Source organism: Carcharodon carcharias, chromosome 19 (assembly GCF_017639515.1).
Source record: "Carcharodon carcharias isolate sCarCar2 chromosome 19, sCarCar2.pri, whole genome shotgun sequence".
Classification (NCBI taxonomy): Eukaryota; Metazoa; Chordata; class Chondrichthyes; order Lamniformes; family Lamnidae; genus Carcharodon; species Carcharodon carcharias.
In genome coordinates, this window is record NC_054485.1 from 109,980,711 (window position 1) to 110,000,080 (window position 19,370).

General features: G+C 45.6%; 1 protein-coding gene across 2 annotated transcripts in view; it reads right to left on the reverse strand.

Annotated features, from left to right (window-relative positions):
* LOC121291713 (zinc-binding protein A33-like) overlaps nucleotides 1-18,925 on the reverse strand; it is a 43,601-nt gene extending 24,676 nt beyond the window's left edge. Inside the window, exons 1-4 of one of the 2 annotated variants that reach the window (XM_041213207.1) lie at nucleotides 18,879-18,925; nucleotides 18,094-18,535; nucleotides 9,876-9,971; nucleotides 9,031-9,264 (exon numbers count right to left, since the gene is read on the reverse strand). In XM_041213207.1, coding sequence (XP_041069141.1) covers nucleotides 9,031-9,264; nucleotides 9,876-9,971; nucleotides 18,094-18,468 — 705 coding nt within the window. In that variant the 5' untranslated portion in view covers nucleotides 18,469-18,535; nucleotides 18,879-18,925. Of the gene's footprint in view, nucleotides 1-9,030; nucleotides 9,265-9,875; nucleotides 9,972-18,093; nucleotides 18,785-18,878 lie in introns of those variants that run through there. The other variant, XM_041213206.1, reaches the window with a different exon arrangement.
* Between the last annotated feature and the right edge of the window lie 445 nt (nucleotides 18,926-19,370).

Genomic DNA, 19,370 nt, shown 5'->3' on the forward strand with positions numbered 1-19,370 from the left:
GGATTGTGTGTGTGTGTGTGTGTGGGTGGAGGTGTGTGTGTGTGTGTGTGTGTGTGGGGCGGGGTGGTGTGTGTGTGTGTGTGTGTGTGTGTGTGGGAGGGGTGGTGTGTGTGTGTGTGTGTGGGAGGGGTGGTGTGTATGTGTGTATGTTGGGTGGGTGGGGGTGTGTGTGTGTGTGTGTGTGAGGGGGGGTTGGTGTGTGTGTGTGTGGGAGGGGTGGTGTGTGTGTGTGTGGGGGTGTGTGTGTGTGCGGGGGTTGGTGTGTGTGTGTGTGTGGGGTGGTGGTGTGTGTGTGTGTGTATGTGTGTGTGTTGGGTGGGTGGGGGTGTGTGTGTGTGTGTGTGTGTGTGTGAGGGGGGGTTGGTGTGTGTGTGTGTGTGGGAGGGGTGGTGTGTGTGTGTGTATGTGTGTATGTTGGGTGGGTGGGGGTGTGTGTGTGTGTGTGTGAGGGGGGGTTGGTGTGTGTGTGTGTGGGAGGGGTGGTGTGTGTGTGTGTGGGGTTGTGTGTGTGTGGGGGGGTTGGTGTGTGTGTGTGTGTTGCCGGGGGGTGTGTGTGTGTGTGTGTGTATGTGTGTGTGTATGTGTGTGTGAGGGGGGGTTGGTGTGTGTGTGTGTGGGAGGGGTGGTGTGTGTGTGTGTGGGTGTGTGTGTGTGTGTGTGTGCGGGGTGGTGGTGTGTGTGTGTGTATGTGTGTGTGTTGGGTGGGTGGGGGTGTGTGTGTGTGAGGGGGGTGGTGTGTGTGTGTGTTAGTGTGTGTGTGTGCGTGTGTGTGTTTGTGTGTGTGGGATTGTGTGTGTGTGTGCGTGGGGGCGTGTGTATATAGTAATTATGGTTTTATTTAGTGTATAATGTACCTTTAAGAATAATACTCGCTAAGGAAGATCACATAATCTGTAGTAACCAATGGGAGAGTGGCACGAGCTACCTCAGCAGTCAGTGTCGAGATCGAATTGGAGTTGAACGCACACGTGTAGTTGCTGCTGAGTATATTGTAAATAAACTTAACGTTTCACCCAAGCAGTGTCTGCAGATCAACTCTAACACTATTAGCACAATTCAGCCGCCCTACAACAGTGTGGGAGTGAGTGTGTATGGCAGTGAGAGACAGTGTGTGTGCAAGGGAGTGAGAGAGTTGGTGTGTGTGTAGGAGTGATAGAGTGAGTGAGTGAGTGAATGTGCGTTGGAGTGATAGAGTGAGTGTGTGTGTGTGTGGGAGTGAGAGAGTGTGTGTGTGGCAGCGATTGAGTGAGTGAATGTGTGCGGGAGTGAGAGAGTAAATGTGTTTGTGGGAGTGAGTGAGTGTGTTTGGGAGTGAGAGTAAGTGCTTGTGGGAGTGCAAGAGTGAGTATATGTGCGAGTGAGAGAGTGAATGTGTGTGTGTAAGTGTAGGAGGGAGAGTGAGTGTGCGTGGGAGTGAGAAAGTGAGTGAATGTACGTGGGGGTGAGGGAAGCACTATGTGTGGGAGTGAGAAAGCGAGTGACTTAATGTGTGTGGGAGTGAGTATGTTTGTGTGAGAGAGATTGTGAGTGTGTGTACGTGAGAGTGTGTGGGAGTGAGAGAGAGTGAGTGAGTGTGCTTGGAGTGAGAGACTGAGTATGTGTGAGGGTGAGTGAGTGAGTGTGTAGGAGTGAGAGAGTGTGGAAGTGAGTGAGTGTGTGAGAGAGTGAGAGTGAATACGTGTGTGAGGGAGTGAGGCCGTGAGTGTGTGAGTGAGTGTGTGTGTGAAAGTGAGAGAGTGAGTGTGTGTATGGGAATGAGAGAGTGAGTGTGTATGCGTGTGGGCATGGGAAAGTGAGTATATGTGCGCGTGAGAGAGTGAGTGTGTGCGTGTGTGCGGGGGAGTGTGGGAGTGAGTGAGTGTGTGTGTGTGTGTCTATGAGAGTGAGTGTGTGTGAGGGAGTGAGACAGTGAGTATGAGTGAGTCTGTTGGAGTGAGTAAGTGTGTATGTGGGAATGAGAGAGAGAGTGTTTGTGTGGGAGTGAGTATGACTGAGTGTGTTAGAGAGTGTGTGTGTGGGAGTGAGAGAGAGAGTGTCTGTATGGGAGTGAGAGAGAAAAAGAGTGTTTGTGTGGGAGTGAGAGAATGAGTAAGAGTGAGTGTTGAAGTGAGAGAGAGTGTGTGTATGGGAGTGACAGAATGAATATGAGTGAGTGTTTATGTGGGAGTGAGAGAGTGAGTATGAGTAAGTGTGTTGGAGTGAGAGAGAGTGTGTATGTGGGAGTGAGAGAGTGAGTATGAGTGAGTGTGTTGGAGTGAGAGAGAGTGTATATGTGGGAGTGAGAGAGTGAGTATGAGTGGGTGTGTTGGAGTGAGAGTGAGTATGAGTGGGTGTGTTGGAGTGAGAGAGTATGAGTGAGTGTGTTGGAGTGAGAGAGAGTGTGTATGTAGGAGTGAGAGAGTGAGTATGAGTGAGTGTGTTGGAGTGAGAGAGAGTGTGTATGTGGGAGTGAGAGAGTGAGTATGAGTGAGTGTGTTGGAGTGAGAGAGAGTGTGGATGTGGGAGTGAGAGAGTGTGTATGAGTGAGTGTGTTGGAGTGAGAGTGTGTATGTGGGAGTGAGAGAGTATGAGTGAGTGTGTTGGAGTGAGAGAGTGTGTGGATGTGAGAGTGAGTGAATATGAGTGAGTGTGTTGGAGTGAGAGAGAGTGTGTATGTGGGAGTGAGAGAGTATGAGTGAGTGTGTTGGAGTGAGAGAGAATGTGTATGTGGGAGTGAGAGATTGAGTGTGTTGGAGTGAGAGAGTGTGTGGATGTGGGAGTGAGAGAGTATGAGTGAGTGTGTTGGAGTGAGAGAGTGTGGATGTGGGAGTGAGAGAGTGAGTATGAGTGGGTGTGTTGGAGTGAGAGTAAGTATGAGTGGGTGTGTTGGAGTGAGAGAGTATGAGTGAGTGTGTTGGAGTGAGAGAGTGAGTATGAGTGAGTGTGTTGGAGTGAGAGAGAGTGTGTATGTGGGAGTGAGTGAATATGAGTGAGTGTGTTGGAGTGAGAGTGTGTATGTGGGAGTGAGTGAATATGAGTGTGTGTTGGAGTGAGAGAGAGTGTGTATGTGGGAGTGAGAGAGTGAGTATGAGTGAGTGTGTTGGAGTGAGAGAGAGTGTGTATGTGGGAGTGAGAGAGTGAGTATGAGTGAGTGTGTTGGAGTGAGAGAGAGTGTGTATGTGGGAGTGGGAGAGTGTGAGTGGGTGTGTTGGAGTGAGAGAGAGTGTGGATTTGGGAGTGAGAGAGTGTGTATGAGTGAGTGTGTTGGAGTGAGAGAGAGTGTGTATGTGGGAGTGAGAGAGTATGAGTGAGTGTGTTGGAGTGAGAGAGTGTGTGTGTTGGAGTGAGAGAGAGTGTGTATGTGGGAGTGGGAGAGTATGAGTGAGTGTGTTGGAGTGAGAGAGAGTGTGTATGTGGGAGTGGGAGAGTGTGAGTGGGTGTGTTGGAGTGAGAGAGAGTGTGTATGTGGGAGTGAGAGAGTGAGTATGAGTGAGTGTGTTGGAGTGAGAGAGAGTGTGTATGTGGGAGTGAGAGAGTATGAGTGAGTGTGTTGGAGTGAGAGAGTGTGTGGATGTGAGAGTGAGTGAATATGAGTGAGTGTGTTGGAGTGAGAGAGAGTGTGTATGTGGGAGTGAGAGAGAGAGTATGAGTGAGTGTGTTGGAGTGAGAGAGAGTGTGTATGTGGGAGTGAGAGATTGAGTGTGTTGGAGTGAGAGAGAGTGTGTATGTGGGAGTGAGAGAGTGAGTGTGTTGGAGTGAGAGAGAGTGTGTATGTGGGAGTGAGAGAGTGAGTGTGTTGGAGTGAGAGAGAGTGTGGATGTGGGAGTGAGAGAGAGAAGTATGAGTGAGTGTGTTGGAGTGAGAGAGTGGGTATGTGGGAGTGAGAGACTATGAGTGAGTGTGCTGGAGTGAGAGAGAGTGTGTACGTGGGAGTGAGAGAGTGAGTATGAGTGAGTGTGTAGGAGTGAGAGAGAGTGTGTGTGCGGGAGATGTGGTTGTATCCAGGAAACAGGTTTACTCCTTCAGGAGTGAGCCAACCCTGAGAGTGTCCTCCACCCAAGGAGTGGCACCTGGCATTGCGATGCAGTAGGCTACTGGAAGTGTTCTAGGCACCATCTCAGTAGGATGTGGCATACAGGAGTGCGCCACCAGCTCACCGGGAGAGAGCAGCACACTCTGCAGGTAAGTCCCTCACCCTTGCACTGAGGCAAGCTCGTCAGTCCAATTCAAGCCTGCATTCCAGAAATACTAGGGAACCAAGGGTCCAGTGAGAAGGAAGAATTGCATGGAATAAGTATTACTAAAAAGAAATAGTGCTGGAGAAATTAATGGGACTGAAAGCCAATAAATCCCCAAGGGCCTTATAATCTACATTCCAGGGTAGTGGCTAAAGGAAGTTGCCTTGGAAATAATGGATAAGTTAGTTGTCAACTTCCAAAATTCTGGAGAAATTTTCTGGAGAAAACAGTGAATTACAGGCTGGTTAGCCTAACATCAGAAGGAAGGAAAATGCTGAAGCCTATAAAAAAGCATGTGACAAGATATTTAGAAAAGATCAGCAGGATTAGACAAAGTCAACATGGATGTGTGAGAGGGAAATTATGTTTGACAAACTTACTGGAGTTTTTTTGAGGAAGTAACTAGCAGAATAGATAAGGGAGAACCAGTAGATGTGGTGTTCTTGGATTTTCAGAAAGATTTTGATAAAGTCCCACACAGGAGGTTAGTGTGAAAAATTAAAACACATGGAGTTGGGGGAAAGATGTAGGTATGAATTGAGAATTGGTCAGCAGACAGGAATCAGAGAGGAGGAATAAATGAGTCTCTTTTGGAGTGGCAGGCAGTGATTAGTGGGGTACCGCAGGGATCAATGCTTGGGCCCCAGTTATTCATAATATATATCAATGATTTTGATGAGGGAACCAAATGTAATATTTCCAAGTTTGCTGACGACACAAAACTTGGTGGGGATGTGAGTGATGAGGAGGATGTTACGAGGCTTCAAGGTGATTTAGACAGGTTGAGTGAGTGGGCAAAAACAAGGCAGAATCAGTATAATGTCGATAAGTGTGAAGTTATCCACTTTGGTAGGAAAAATAAAATGGCAGAGTATTTTTTAAATGGTGATAGATTGGGAAATATTGATGTATAAAGGGACCTGGGTGGTCTTGTACACCAGTCACTGAAAACAAGCATGCAGGTGCAGCAAGCAGTTAGGAAGGCAAATGGTATGTTGGCCATCAGCGTGAGAGGAGTTGAGTACAGGAGCAAGGATGTCTTACTGCAGCTGTACAGGGCCTTGGCGGGACCACACCTGGAGTATTGTGTGCAGTTTTGGTCTCCTTACCTAAGAAAGGATATACCTGCCATAGAGAGAGTGCAGTAAAGGTTCACCAGACTGATTCTTGGGATGGCAGGATTGTTGTATGAGGAGGGATTGGGCCTAGGTGGCTGTATTCACTGGAGTTTAGACGAATGAGAGGGGAATCTAATTGAAATGTATAAAATTCTGACAGGGCTGGACAGACTGGATACAGGGATAATGTTTCCTCTGGCTGGGGGGTGTAGAACAAGGGGTCACAATCTCAGGATATGTGGCAGAACATTTAGGACTGAGATGAGGAGAAACCTCTTCACTCAAGAGTGTGGTGAACCTGTGGAATTTGCTACCACAGAAGGTTGTGAGGCCAAGTCACTTACAATATTTAAGAAGGAAATATATAGATTTCTGGACTCAAAAGGTGTCAAGTGGTATGGGGAGAGCGTGGGAGCATGGTGTATGAATCATATTGAATGGCGGAGCAGACTCAAAGGATAGAATAACCTACTCCTGCTCCTATTTTCTATGTTTCTCTCAGAAAGAACAATGTATTCTGCTTTTCGATTAACGTCCTTTCTTCCTTTATGTTATCACATGCAGGATTGAGTCGGGCAATGGCCTCTGCTATAGAATCTCAGCACCAAGGCTGTGACCTCTTTAGGCTTCCCAAACTAATGAATATTTTACTAGGCTCAAGACTTGGGTCAAGTAAAGCCAAATCCTCTAGGTATATGGAGGTTTCTCTGGACCCCAGCCATTTTGTCAATCACTTCATTCATCCTGTTTGGAGCACAAACATAACACCTAAAATGAAAACACCATGTATATTATGAAACAATGATAATTGGTCAGAAATTAGGGTGTGTTAACTTACTCAATAGATAGGATGGTGGGGAAAAGATAGTTGTGGGTGCAGGCAAGAATATCATCCTTACTCAGCATGTTGGGAAGTAATGGATTTAATCAGTAACAGTCCTCCTGGGATATTATCTGATTTCCATGTGGGAACCATAGAGTTTTACAACACAGAAGGAAGCCATTCGGCCCATCATTGTAATGGCACAGCTCTCAGGCAGAACTATCCACATCGTCCTATTTCCCATACTCTATGTTTTTCATTTCAGATCTGTAATGTATGATGGATATTATTCCTGCCACTGTTTCTGGTGGAACATTCCATGTCCTAACAACTCCTCAATTCATATCAATGGCCATCGTATTATCAGATTTCATTGAGCTGTGAAAATTACTGCTGCAGACATCTTGGTGCCTGCTGTAAAAAATGGGCTCGAGTTTCAGGTATAAAGAGGAGTTTCAGGAATGGAGGTCAGGATGTGCTGGTTAATGGAAATAAGCAATAGGTATGAAAAATAAAGTTATTTACATATCGGGCAGGCATGGCAGGGTGGGCCTGGAGGCGGCTGGGAAGTGGGCCGCCCACTGCCTGTGATCAGCCCCCGATAGCATGTGGAAAAGCTCAGCGCTTCCAGGGTGGGGGCAAGAGGAGGGCGAGCGCTGAAGTCTGCGCGGGCGTGGGGGAGAGCGCAGAGAGCTGCCACAGGGAGCTGAAGAACTTTAAACCACGAAATAAAGATTTGGAAATGCTGGGAAAAAATGTCCACACATCAGACTCCCTCACATGAATGTATAGATTATAAAAATTCCGTTCAAGGATTTTTAAAAATGTTAATGTTGGAAACCTCATCCCGCCCATTGATGAGGTTACCTCAAAAAATCCAAAGGCCAATTCGCGCACCCGCCAACTGTAACATTGGTCAGGCAGTGAAAAATATCAATTAATTAATACATTCTTGGCCTTACTAGGCCTCTTAATCATCTGTGGGCATTCTGCCAACTCTCGTGCGTGCCCGCCGACCGAAATATCGTGCAAGGGCACAATGGTGTTGGGACACTTGCCCAACGCCATCACACGCTATTTTATGCTCAGTTGGGTTGGGTACGCGGCTGCCCAGGGGATGTGAAATTCTGCCCATATAGTCAGGAAATCTTATGTCCTTTTTATAAATAGGAGAGTTCATACTAAGTTGAAATCTAAATGACTTAATGAAGATACATAAGAAAAGAAGCTTCAAAAATAAATATTTCACAAAGTATAAAACAATGGCAAGATTGTATAGGTATCGGATACTGCTGAAGTTAACTAAAGCCACAATTGAATGCCAAAACTGCATTGGAAAACAACTGAGGTGGCATTCCCATGGTAAAGTTCTGTTAGAGGCCAGAAAAGCCACATAGGTCCTTTGAAAGATTTAGCATAGTGGTTAGGATTGAGTATATATTTTGTGTTCATTTTCACTATTGAAGATGATACAGTGGTAGGTACAAATGCTTTATTGAATCCTTAAGTGTAAATGCATAAATGGCCTTAGCTTGGTTTGAGGCACTGAAGATTGATCAGGTTCTTTTTTTAATTTGCTCATAGGATGTGGTCATCATGGCTAGGCCAGCATTTATTGCCCAACCCTAATTGCCCTTGTTCAGAGGGCATTGTAAGAGTCAACCACATTGCTGTGGGTCTGGAGTCAAATGTATACCAGACCAGGTAAAAATGACAGATTTCTTTCCCTAAGGGACATTTGTGAAATGGATGGGTTTTTATGACAATGGTCATCATTAGACTTTTAATTCCACCATCTGCCCTAATGGAATTTGAACCCAGGTCCCCATTATCCTGGATTATCAGTCCAGTGACAACAGCACTACACTAACACCTCCCCAGTTGCTGGACCTGATAACATTTCACCTTGGATGCCATAGAAAATTGGAGAAGTACTATGCAAGCCATTAGTTTAGCTGACTAATAATTCTTTGAGAACTGGACTAGTTTGAATTGACTAGAGAAAGAGCTTGATGCCTGAATGCTTGCATACGTGTGCCAAGCCCCATTCATTGATATCTGGATAGGAACATAGGATCAAGAGTAGGCCATTTAGCCCTTTGAACTTGTTCCGCCATTCAGTTATTATGGCTGATCTATATCTTAACTCTACTTATCCAGTTTTATTCCATATTCTGAGAAGTCTTCTGTAATTCGTGTAGGCCAGAATGTGGAGTTGAGGTTACATTTAAGTCAGATCTTATTGAATGGCGGAGCAGGCTCGAGGGGGCGAATAGCCTACTCCTGCTCTTAATTCATATGTTCATGATAGGGAGTTGGATTATTTTAGCTGAAAAGGAAGATTGTGCAGGTCCAAGGGTAGAGAGCAAGAGAATGGCACTAAGTGAATTGCTCCTTCAGAGAGCCAGTACAGACACGCTGGGCTGAACGGCTTTCTCTTGTGCTGTAACAATTCTGTGATCCTGTGTTTTACAAATGACTCGATCTTATAGCACAACACAACTCAGAGAGCTATAGTCCAATAGTAAAATCCTAAAGAATGTCAAATTATTAGAATGAATGTTTTGTATATAATGTTTTCATTATCACTAACTGGATACAGCCATAACAGCAATATTGTCTCAGCCAACAATGGTGTCTAATACTCATTTGTTTATTCGTTTTCAGGCTGTGGGCATTGCTAGCAGGGCCAGCATTTATTGCCCATCCCTAATTACCCTTGAGAAGTTAGTGGAGACCGCTGCCTTGAATACAACTAAAGTAGCTTGCCGGACCATTTCAGAGGGCAGTTAAGAAGCAACCAAATGCTGTGGGTATGGAATCACATCAGCCAGATCGTGTAAGAACAGCGGAAAAATAAATAAACAGGCACCGTTAAAAACTTGATGTTGTCCTGTTCACTCAGCTCTTGTTCAATATCCCGAACAGTGACTGAAAGCGATGAGATTTCCTCTGTTATCTTCTCAATCCCCTCCTTCATCTCCTGACTCTTTTTCTTTTTCTCCAGGTTCAGATCTTCCAACACGATTCTCTCTTCCTCACGGAGAAACTGGTGAAGTTTTTCAAATTCGGCTGTAACCTGCTTCTCTGTCTTTACACTTTGGTCCTTTGGAAAATAATAGTGAGATTGAAAAAAAACAAATGATTTTTAAAAGGTCGTTCAGCTTGAGCTGTTCTGTTCATATCAGAATATTATAGAGAAAAACATGCCCAATCTAATTAATTCTCAATCCACATAATTGAGATGTATACATGAGTTTTTGAATAAGGTGAAAATTATTCTCTAATGTAGTGAAATTTAGTTAATCTATGTTTTTTACAACAGATGATCGAATGCCATATGATAATTTATTCAGTAAAGCGAGCTCTAACTGAGTATCGAGTTGTTGAATTCTCTTTATGGATTTATTGGTGACCATTGTGTATTGAGTTTTAGACTCCCTTTCAGTAGGTCCCTTCTCCTCTCTGCCTCCCCTATCATAACCTTTCATAATTTTAAAGACTTCTATCAGATGACCCCTCAGCTTTCACTCTTCTTGAGAAAAGACCCACAGCCTGTTCAATCTTTCCTGATAGGTATAACCCCCTTAGTTCCAGTATTATCTTTGTCCCCTCTGCCTCTTTATGTTTCTTTTATAACATGGAGACCAGAATACTGCACAATGCAATCCTACAAGTCTGCACAAAAGGTAGAACAGATTAACATCAAAGATATACCTGAATGTGGGCTAATGTTTTCTCATAATCACTTTTTACAGTGTTCCATTCCTTCGTTCTGTCCTGGACTAGCTTCAGTATGTTTCGCAGTTCCTCCTGAACAAAAGATATCAACTAATTTGTACATGTTTTGGAAATAAATGCCACAAAATTAAACACTATTCAGTTAAAATTAAAACTCTGAGAGCGCTCAGACCTTTATGGGTCCTCATTTGCTTGACATTCGGCAGTTTCTGAGGTAGATTTTCAGCTTGCTGTCTTGTGTGAAACTGGCGTTAGGGATCAGCTGCCCACTATAGCCACCACCTGAGCTTCCATTTCCATTGAAATCGTCAGCGTTTTGTTTACGATATGAAGTTAATATCGAGACTTCGATTTTTATTATTGTAAAATGCTAGTCAGAAATAAACTTACTCTGCTTTTCAACATTTGTCCTGCATTTGCTTCTTAACAACAAACATCCATGATGTAGACGCCACGACATTAATGTACAATTACCACAGGAGCTGTCCACTTTTATAATAAAATATTTATTTAGTGACTCATATCTCAAAGCATTACATGTGTCACATGTGAAATATTCATCATGTTCCTACCTTGTTGGCTGAATTAAAACCTCTTAGGTTTACCATGTTGATTCACAACAACAACTTAAATTTATATGGCACCTTTAATGTAATGAAACGTATCAAGGCAAGTTCTGTCGAAGGGTCATGAGGACTCGAAACGTCAACTCTTTTCTTCTCCGCCGATGCTGCCAGACCTGCTGAGTTTTTCCAGGTAATTCTGTTTTTGTTTTGGATTTCCAGCATCCGCAGTTTTTTTGTTTTTATCAAGGTGCTTTACAGGAGCATTATGACACCAATCTATATCAGGAGATATTAAGTCAGATGACTAAAAGATTAGTCAAAAAGAGAGGTTTTTCCAGAATTCCTTAAGGATGAAAGCAAGGTGAAGAGATGAAGGGAGTTATTGCAGAGCTTGGGTCTAGGCAGCTGAAGGCATGGCCAGTAAAGGTGGAACATTTAAAATTGGGGCTGCACAAAAGAGACCAGAATTAGAGGAGTGCAGATGTCTCGGGAGGGTGCAAGGCCATGAGAGATTTGAAAACAAGGACGATAACTTTAATATCAATGGGTTGCTTGACTGGGAGCCAATGCAGGTAAGTGAGCACAAGGGTGATAGGGGAAGGGAACTTGCTGTGAGTTAAGACACAGGATCAAGATCACAGAGGGTAGAATGTAGGAGATCAGAAGTGCATTGGAATAATTAAGTCTAGACAATGGGGGTTTCACCAGCAGATGAGCAGAGACAGGGGAGAAATCGGGCAAGGATATGGAGTTGGAAATAGGTGGTCTCACTGATGGCATGAATATGAGGTTGGAATCTCATCTTGGAATGAAATGTGGCATCATAGTTGCGAACAGACTGTCTTAATCTCAGACTGTTGCTATTGAAAGGGATAGAACCAGTTGCTAGGAAACAGAGTTTGGTGCGGGTTCCAAAAACAATGGCTTCGGTCTTCCCGGTATTTAATTTGAGGAAATTTCTGCTCATCCAGGGCTGGATGTCGGATAATAAGCCTGATTATTTAGCAAGGAGGAATCAAGGGAAGTAAGTGGTGGTGAGGTAGAACTGGGTGTCATCAGTGTACATGTGAAAACTAACTTATGCTTTTAGATAATGTCACTGTGCGGCAGCACGTAGATAGGAAATAGGAGAGGGGCCAAGGATAGATCAATGAGGGAATGCACTAGAAGTCTTGATGTGGAACAGGAAGAGAAGCCAGTGATTCTCTGGCTACAATTAGATAAGAACAGAACCAGGGCAGAGCAGTGCCACCCAGGCTTTGGAGGAGGATGGTATGGTCAACCGTCTTGATGGGAGTAATTTTCCATGCCCACTGGCGTCGGGCATACTCAGTGGCATGAGTGGACAATATGGCGCGAAGGCCAAAATTTGGTTTCACAACGTTGTGATCGTCTGCTCAGCCCATCGATGGCAGGCTGCATTTCCTGCCATCAGATATTGGGAACCTCATTGTTATAAATCATTATAAAGCCTGCCCACAACAATGTACATAAGGTGTACACTTGGCTGCATTTTGAGGGGAACTCAGTGGTGAGTGCACAATATCATTGCAGAGCACTCACGGACTTAAAGGTTGAGACGTGTTGTGGGGGTGGTGGGGGGGTTCAAGGGCTGCCCTGCAGTTGAAGGTAGTGCACAAGCAGGTGTGGGCTGGTAGGGGGGGGTTAGGGAATCAGCCAAGCATTAGCGAAACCTTGCAGCTGAGACAGCTCAGACGCAGCCACATTAACATGCATGGAGTCAGGTCCCTAGCTTACCTGCCCACTCAAGCAATACAGAAGCATGAAAGCGCCACCAAGTGCTCCAGAGCTTTTCACCCCTCGGGCACAGACTGCAAACTGCACTGCAGAACAGTGGGACAACTGGGCAGGTTGTACCATCTCCTTGCTAAAGCTGGCCATGAAGCAGTCACTGGTGGGGGCGCTCACAGCTCCTTGCAATGTCAACATCCCGGTTTGGACCAGTCTTCCCCAGGGTTCAAGCTAACAGTGCAGCCTTGCAGTGTGGGTTAGGAGAATGCCTGTGCCTGAGCTGAAAGCACAGCCTGCAGCCCAATGGGCAAAAGTGCTGCCAATCGGCCAGGTGGAGTGGGGCAGTATTGTGTGGGGGTTCAGGCAGCCATGCAACACACTAATCTCTTGCCATCCAAGTGGTGGCCAGCACTCTCTGGGATGTGTTAAGGGGCCTTCAGACTGAACCAAGAGAGGTTCTTAGAACACCCAAACTAACCCACTTTCTCTCTCTCTCTCCCTCTCTTTCATCCTGCAGGAGGAGTACATCAGGAGCATGGAGCCCGGTGACCTAGCTGTATACCTCGTGGTGTTCAGGGATTGAAGAAGACAGAGAAGAGAGCAACTGAGGCCTGGCTGCACAGAGGTAGAAGCAGAATCCTCAGGAAAGAGGGGCAGCTGAGGGTCCTACATACGCCACTGAAGAGTCACGGAGAGCCATCGCTGGTCAGGACCAAGCTAGACCCAGGGTCTATAAACTCTACAGGGTCCTGCAGATGACTGAGAACCAGTGTCACCAAAGGTTGTGCATGTCTAGGGAGCTGGTTGGTCACATCTGCCAGCTACTAAAGTATTTGGTGCCACATGGATATGGAGGGCATCCACTGCCAGTGCCCGTCAAAGTGACAGCGGCGCTCAATTTTTATGCCAGTGTATCCTTTCAGGGGTCCACAGGTGACCTCTGTGGAATATCACAAGCCTCCAACCTCAAATGCACCCATGAGGTCACGGATGCCACCTTCGCATGGGCACACAACTTTGTGCATTTCGCCTGGGACCAGGAGAGCCAGGATGCAAGAGCGATTGGATTCGCCCAGATCTCAGGTTTCCCATAGGTGCAGGGTGCCATTGACTGCACTCACGTGACGCTCAGGTCTCCGTCACAACACACAGTCAACTGTGTCAACAGCAAGGGATTCCGTTCGCTGAATGTGCAGCTGGTGTGCGACCACCACAAACACATCTTGCAGGTGTGCGCATGGTTTCCAGGGAGTGTGCGCGACTCTTACATTGTCAGTCGGTCATAGAAACCTGACATCTTCCAGGATCTACAGAGGCTGCAGGGATGGCTCCTCGGGTTCAGAGGCCGTGGCTGATGACACCTGTGCGGTGCCCTCAGACTGCAGCACAGTGACGCTATAATGAGGCTCATGCAGCAACTCATAACTTGGTGGAGCAGACCATCGGGATGCTGAAAATGAGGTTCCGGTGCCTGGACCGGTCTGGTGGAGCCCTGCAATATAATCCACAGAGAGTGTCACACATCGTCATTGCCTGCTCTGCCCTTCACAGCCTGGCACTGCAACAGGGAGAGGAGCTGGCTGAGGAGGAGATGAAGGAGTTGCATGTCTCCCCCGATGAGGTGGACATCCACAGGGATGAGGGTGAAGAAGAGCTTGAAGCTGACAATGACGGCGATGAGGCTCTCGCACTGGCCAGGTGAGGCAGGTGTGCTCGAGAGGACCTCATAGCTGCTAGATTTGTAGAGGATGATGACAACATGCAGTGAGGAGACACCGTAGATCCTCACATTGCATCTGTAAATGATTGACTCTGGCTGATGGCATCACAAATACCATCTATGATAAGGTTTCTGTCATGGAGACACAGTGGAGACCCTAATAGTCGCTGGAATCCAGGAGAATGATGATGACATGCAGTGCGGACACTCTACAGATCTTCACATTGCCTCTGAGACTGTCTGACTCCTATCTAGCTGAGGGCAGCTCGCTTGCGTTCTGTGATCAGGGTCATGACATGGAGACGCAGCCATGGAACTATAAAATCATCTAATCCTTTGTCTGCCTTCAGCACCTGAGCCCTTCAGGAGCACAGCGTCACTGGTCACAGATACTGATGAGATGGAGGCCAGCCCCATCTTAAAGGTGCTGAGAGCACACAGAGAATGACGGAACTCTATGACACCTGTCCACGACACCCTGGCAGCAATGACCAGCGCCATTGAGATCCAGGCATAAGTAAAGTGTCCAATGAGTGTGAAGCTGGGCCATCACTGTGGTCTGAAGTCTGCACAGTACACAGGGAAGAGGCCCTGGACTGAGACACCTGCCTTTATCTTGTACAAAAAGGTTTCACATCTGAGTGACACAAACACTGCTCATTAGAACAAGGAGCCACAGGCAGGGAGACATTCTTGGCAGTTTATTTACAATAGTGAACGTTATGTACAAATAATTAACATTGCCCAGCCTATGCAATTATAACCTCTTAACCCTGCTGCTATGTCTTGGTGATCCCCGGACATCCTCAGTGGAGGTGGAGGCAGCCTGCTGACTGCTACACCCTGTCTGTGATGGTCTTGACGGGCGTTCTCTGGAGGGCTGAGACCTGGAGGGCCCCAGCCTACTTTCAGGGTCCTGCTGTGCGGCAGTGGCACCCACCTCACACTGTGGAGCTGGAGCTGCTGAGGTCACAGGAAGAGGGGATTCGAATGGGCCGGACACTCTCGGAGCCATCCTAGTGGATGGTCCAGGGGTGTGCACCTCCTGATCCTCCTCCCCAGCCAAGGGAAACAATCTCTTAGCATCCACCCTATCAAGCCCCTTCAGAATCTTACATGTTTCAATGAGGTCACCTCTCATTCTTCTAAACGCTAGAGAATATAAGCCCAGTTTACTCAGCCTCTCATCAAAGGACAACCAGGGACCAATCTAGTGAATCTTCGCTACACAGTCTCCAGTATAAGTATATCCTTCCTTAAATGTGGAGACCACAACTGCACACAGTACTCCAGATGTAGGCCAGACCAGGTAAGGATGGCAGATTTCCTTCCCTAAAGGACATTAGTGAATCAGATGGGTTTTTACAATTGTTGATAGATTCAAGCTCATCATTACTTAAACTACTTTTTAAATTCTAGGATTATTAATTAAATTTAAATTCCACCAGCTGCCATGTGCCTGGGCCTCTGGGTTACCATCCAGAGACATTACCACTATGCTACTGTTTCCCCACTTGATCCTATCTAAAGTCATGCTCCTGGCTACTGACGTCTATGTCATGAAGATCACATTAAACCTGATTGTTCTCTGCTCTAGTGATAAAGCATAACTTCCATGTCAGGAGTATTTTCTGGGTCTCTAATAAACACCAGGTCAAGGTGAGCATTGACTCTCATGGCTTCCTAGAATCACTAGGCCAAGAAGCATGTGTTACCTTTACCAACTCTGACTTTAGATCACATGTACCAGCTCCCACTGTGCCTGCCTATTCCTGGTCTCCAGTTCCTGTATCTCTCTGGATATCTGTGTTTCCGGCTATATTATGTCTACCTTCTAATCTGCAGCCTGTCTCATTTTGGATCCTGCTTCCCTTGTCTTTCCCCTGTCTAATTTCAATTATTTTCTATTATTGATTTGGTGTTCCTCAGATACCCTCTTTGTCCTTGCCCAACCCTTGGGTAAAAGCTCTTTTTCATTCTGGATAGTTTCCAGTTTTTCTGAAGGTAGCTTTGATTTGCATTAGCTGCCCACTGCAACCCTTTTTTTGATAAGCTCTCTCCAAATACTGGGAAAATACCACAGAACTTGATAAAGTTTTGCTTTATCAAAGACAAAAACAAAAAGTGCTGGAAAAACTTAGGAGGTCTGACAGCATCTGTGGGCAGAAAGACAGAGTTAACGATTTGAGTCCATATGACTCTTCTTCAGAGCAGGGTAGAGTATTGAGCCTGGTAGAAGTTGGCATGAAGATTGCACCAACACTAGATTGTACCCTGTAGTTTTTCTTTAATTTATTCATGGGATGTGGGCCTCGCTGCCTGGGCCAGCATTTTTTGCCCATCCATGGTTGCCCTTAAGAAGGTGGTGGTGAGCTGCATTCTTGAACCGCTGCAGTCCATGTGGTGTAGGTACACACACTGCTGCTAGGGAGGGAGTTCCAGGATTTTGACTCAGTAACAGTGAAGGAATAGCGATATTTTTCCAAGTCAGGATGGTGTGTGGTTTGAAGGGGAACTTCCAGGTATGAGGGACTGTAAGGGTTAATGTGGGACTGTGGGAACAGTGCTGCTCATGTTATGATATAGAGAATCACATGGGAGTAGTATTGAGTCTGGTAGAAGTCGGCATGAAGATAGCACCATTACTGGATTGCACCCTGTACATATGGAAATAGTTACGTGTTATTTATAAACAGTTATTGTTTAACCATTCAAGCCTCTAGATCCCGTCATGAGACAACACACATCCTTACAATAAAAACATTATTTTGCAACTTCTGCCTTTGAATTTTGAATCAATCCTAATGCAACTTTCAAGGCTCCTACAAGATTACTCACCACGTCATTTACCCCTACATGCAGTGCCACATGGACCCTACCTGTCCCTATCAGTATCCCTTCGAACATCCCTCAATATTTACTCCTCTTGTTACAGCTCATCATCCTGCATGTGTTATTGTCCTGAAGACACAAATGGCTAACCAACTTCTTGAGTGAACAATCATCTAGAGTCTCCCTGTGACCTGAAAACTGTTTCTTTATGCAGTTGTTCCCTCGGCCTCTGAAATCTTATTACCTTCTACCTAAGTTAGAGTAACGGTTACATTGCTGGGCTAACGATCCAGAGAAATTCAGCTTATCCACCATCATGACAGTTTGAGAATTTGAGTACTGTTTACAAAGCTGGTATCAATAAAACTACTGCCCTTTCCATTCTATACATGGCTTCCGACCCACTGATGACTTGAAATTGTCTTTTGAGAAGGCCCAGCCACTCCAAAACTCTGAAGGAATGTGGCTACAGTGGTTCAACAAGATCCATCACCACCTTAGGGAAATTGGGATGGGCAATAAGTGCTGCCTCAAGAAAGCATAGTGATTATGTTCATGGTTCAGTAAATCCAGAGGCTGGGACTAATGATCCGGAATCCAAACCCCACCACAAGAGCGGGGGAGTTTAAATTCACTCAACTGTCTAGATCTGGGATAAAAAGGTAACTCAGTATTGGGGGTCATGAGATACCACATTGTGCTAAAAAAAAACCATCTGGTTCACTTATTAATGTCCTTTAGGGAAGGAAATTGTCCATCCTTATCTGGCCTGGCCTGCATGTGACTCCAGACCCATGATAATGTGGCTGATTCTTGACCACCCTTTGAAATAGCCCTGCAAGCCACTCAGGAAAGCAGAATTGGAAACCGGACAGACCTCCCCGCATTCACCTCCGCACTGGGTACAACAAAGTCATACCAAATTCAGTCAAAGCCCTCCTCACACTAACATCTGGTGCCTTGTGCCCAAGTTAGCTGAGCTGTCACACTAACAAGTCAATCAACAACCTGACGTAGTCACTGAATCATGCCGCATACCCGTATGTCCCAGTCTCCTCCATTATCATCCCAGGGTATGAGCTGTCCCAGGCTCGAGGAGCCGAGTGGCCTACTCCTGCTCCTAATTCATATGTCCCATTGAAAGGACAGACCCTCCCAGAGGTGGCAGTGATCTCCACTCAAATCTCCCTCGGCCTGGGTTGTTCTTGAAGTACATAAAATTGTCTTAAGAATTGAGAGACACTCAAACCCAAATCTATCAATATTCCCTGTTCAGGATTCCGTTATCTGTTTCTGTATTTTATTTTACATATTATCTCCTCACCTTAAACTCTTCAGTAGCTTCTTCCACTGGCAACACTTCGTGGTTTTGATGATTCTTTGAAATCTGACAAACCAGACAGATGGGCTGATTGTCAGTTTTACAGAAAACCTTCAGCTTCTCCTCATGACAGCTGCACTCCTGCTGACTTTTATCACCCTGATCACTTTTTATAAATGTCTCCACGATGTTGGAGAGGGTGCGGTTAAGTCTCAAAGTCCTGGTGGAAGACTCCTTTTTACAGACAGGACAGGAGGTAGTGACAGCTTTCTCCCAGTATTGCGTTATACACGATCGACAGAAGCTGTGATCACAGTCAATTAAGACAGGGTCTTTATACAGATCCTGGCAAACAGCACAGGAAAGATCAGCTTCCATCTCGAATCACCTGTGCTCCATGTAAATCGGTGCCCGGTATGAAGTGAAATAATTTCAATTTCAGTTCCTGATTCCAGCAGCAACAGAAATCACAGCTCGGGAAAGGGCAGGCAAAAGTAATTAATGTACATGGATGAAAGATAAACAAGACAGCTTCACTAATTTTGTTCAGGGAATCTGCCAACACCATAACCCACTAGAGCTATACCTTGAGTGCCCTACCATCCATTCTTAATTAGCACATTCGTTTAGATAATATCACCAACTTTAACTCCTATGTGTTCTATTGTACTATTGTCGTTGACATCTTTTGATGATCTGCTTCTATCACTGCTTGTTTGTCCCTATAACCACACCCCCCCCCCCCTCCACCTCTCTGTCTCTCTATCTCTCCGCCCCCACACACACACCTTAAACCAGCTTATATTTCAGCTCTTTCCTGGACTCGAACTCAAGTTCTGTCGAAGGGTCATGAGGACTCGAAACGTCAACTCTTTTCTTCTCCGCCAATGCTGCCAGACCTGCTGAGTTTTTCCAGGTAATTCTGTTTTTGTTTTGGATTTCCAGCATCCGCAGTTTTTTTGTTTTTAACACCATAACCCAGTCTGACTATGTCTCTGGTGCTGTAAAAATATAAATAACTTTACATCATTCTCATGAAGTACAAAGACAGCTAATCTAGGTAGAATTGATTGAAACTGTGCTCTCGCAGGCTTTTGATCACAGTAGGTGGGAATGTTAGAGAAGGAAATTACTTCTGTATAAATAAGGCAATAGGTTTATTTAATGATACAGCATAACTTTGAAGCCTGTAGGAAAATGACAGGATCAAATTACACAATATAGACAGCTTGACAACAGGTAGGATCAAATTATACATTCCAGGCAAGCTGCTGGGTGTG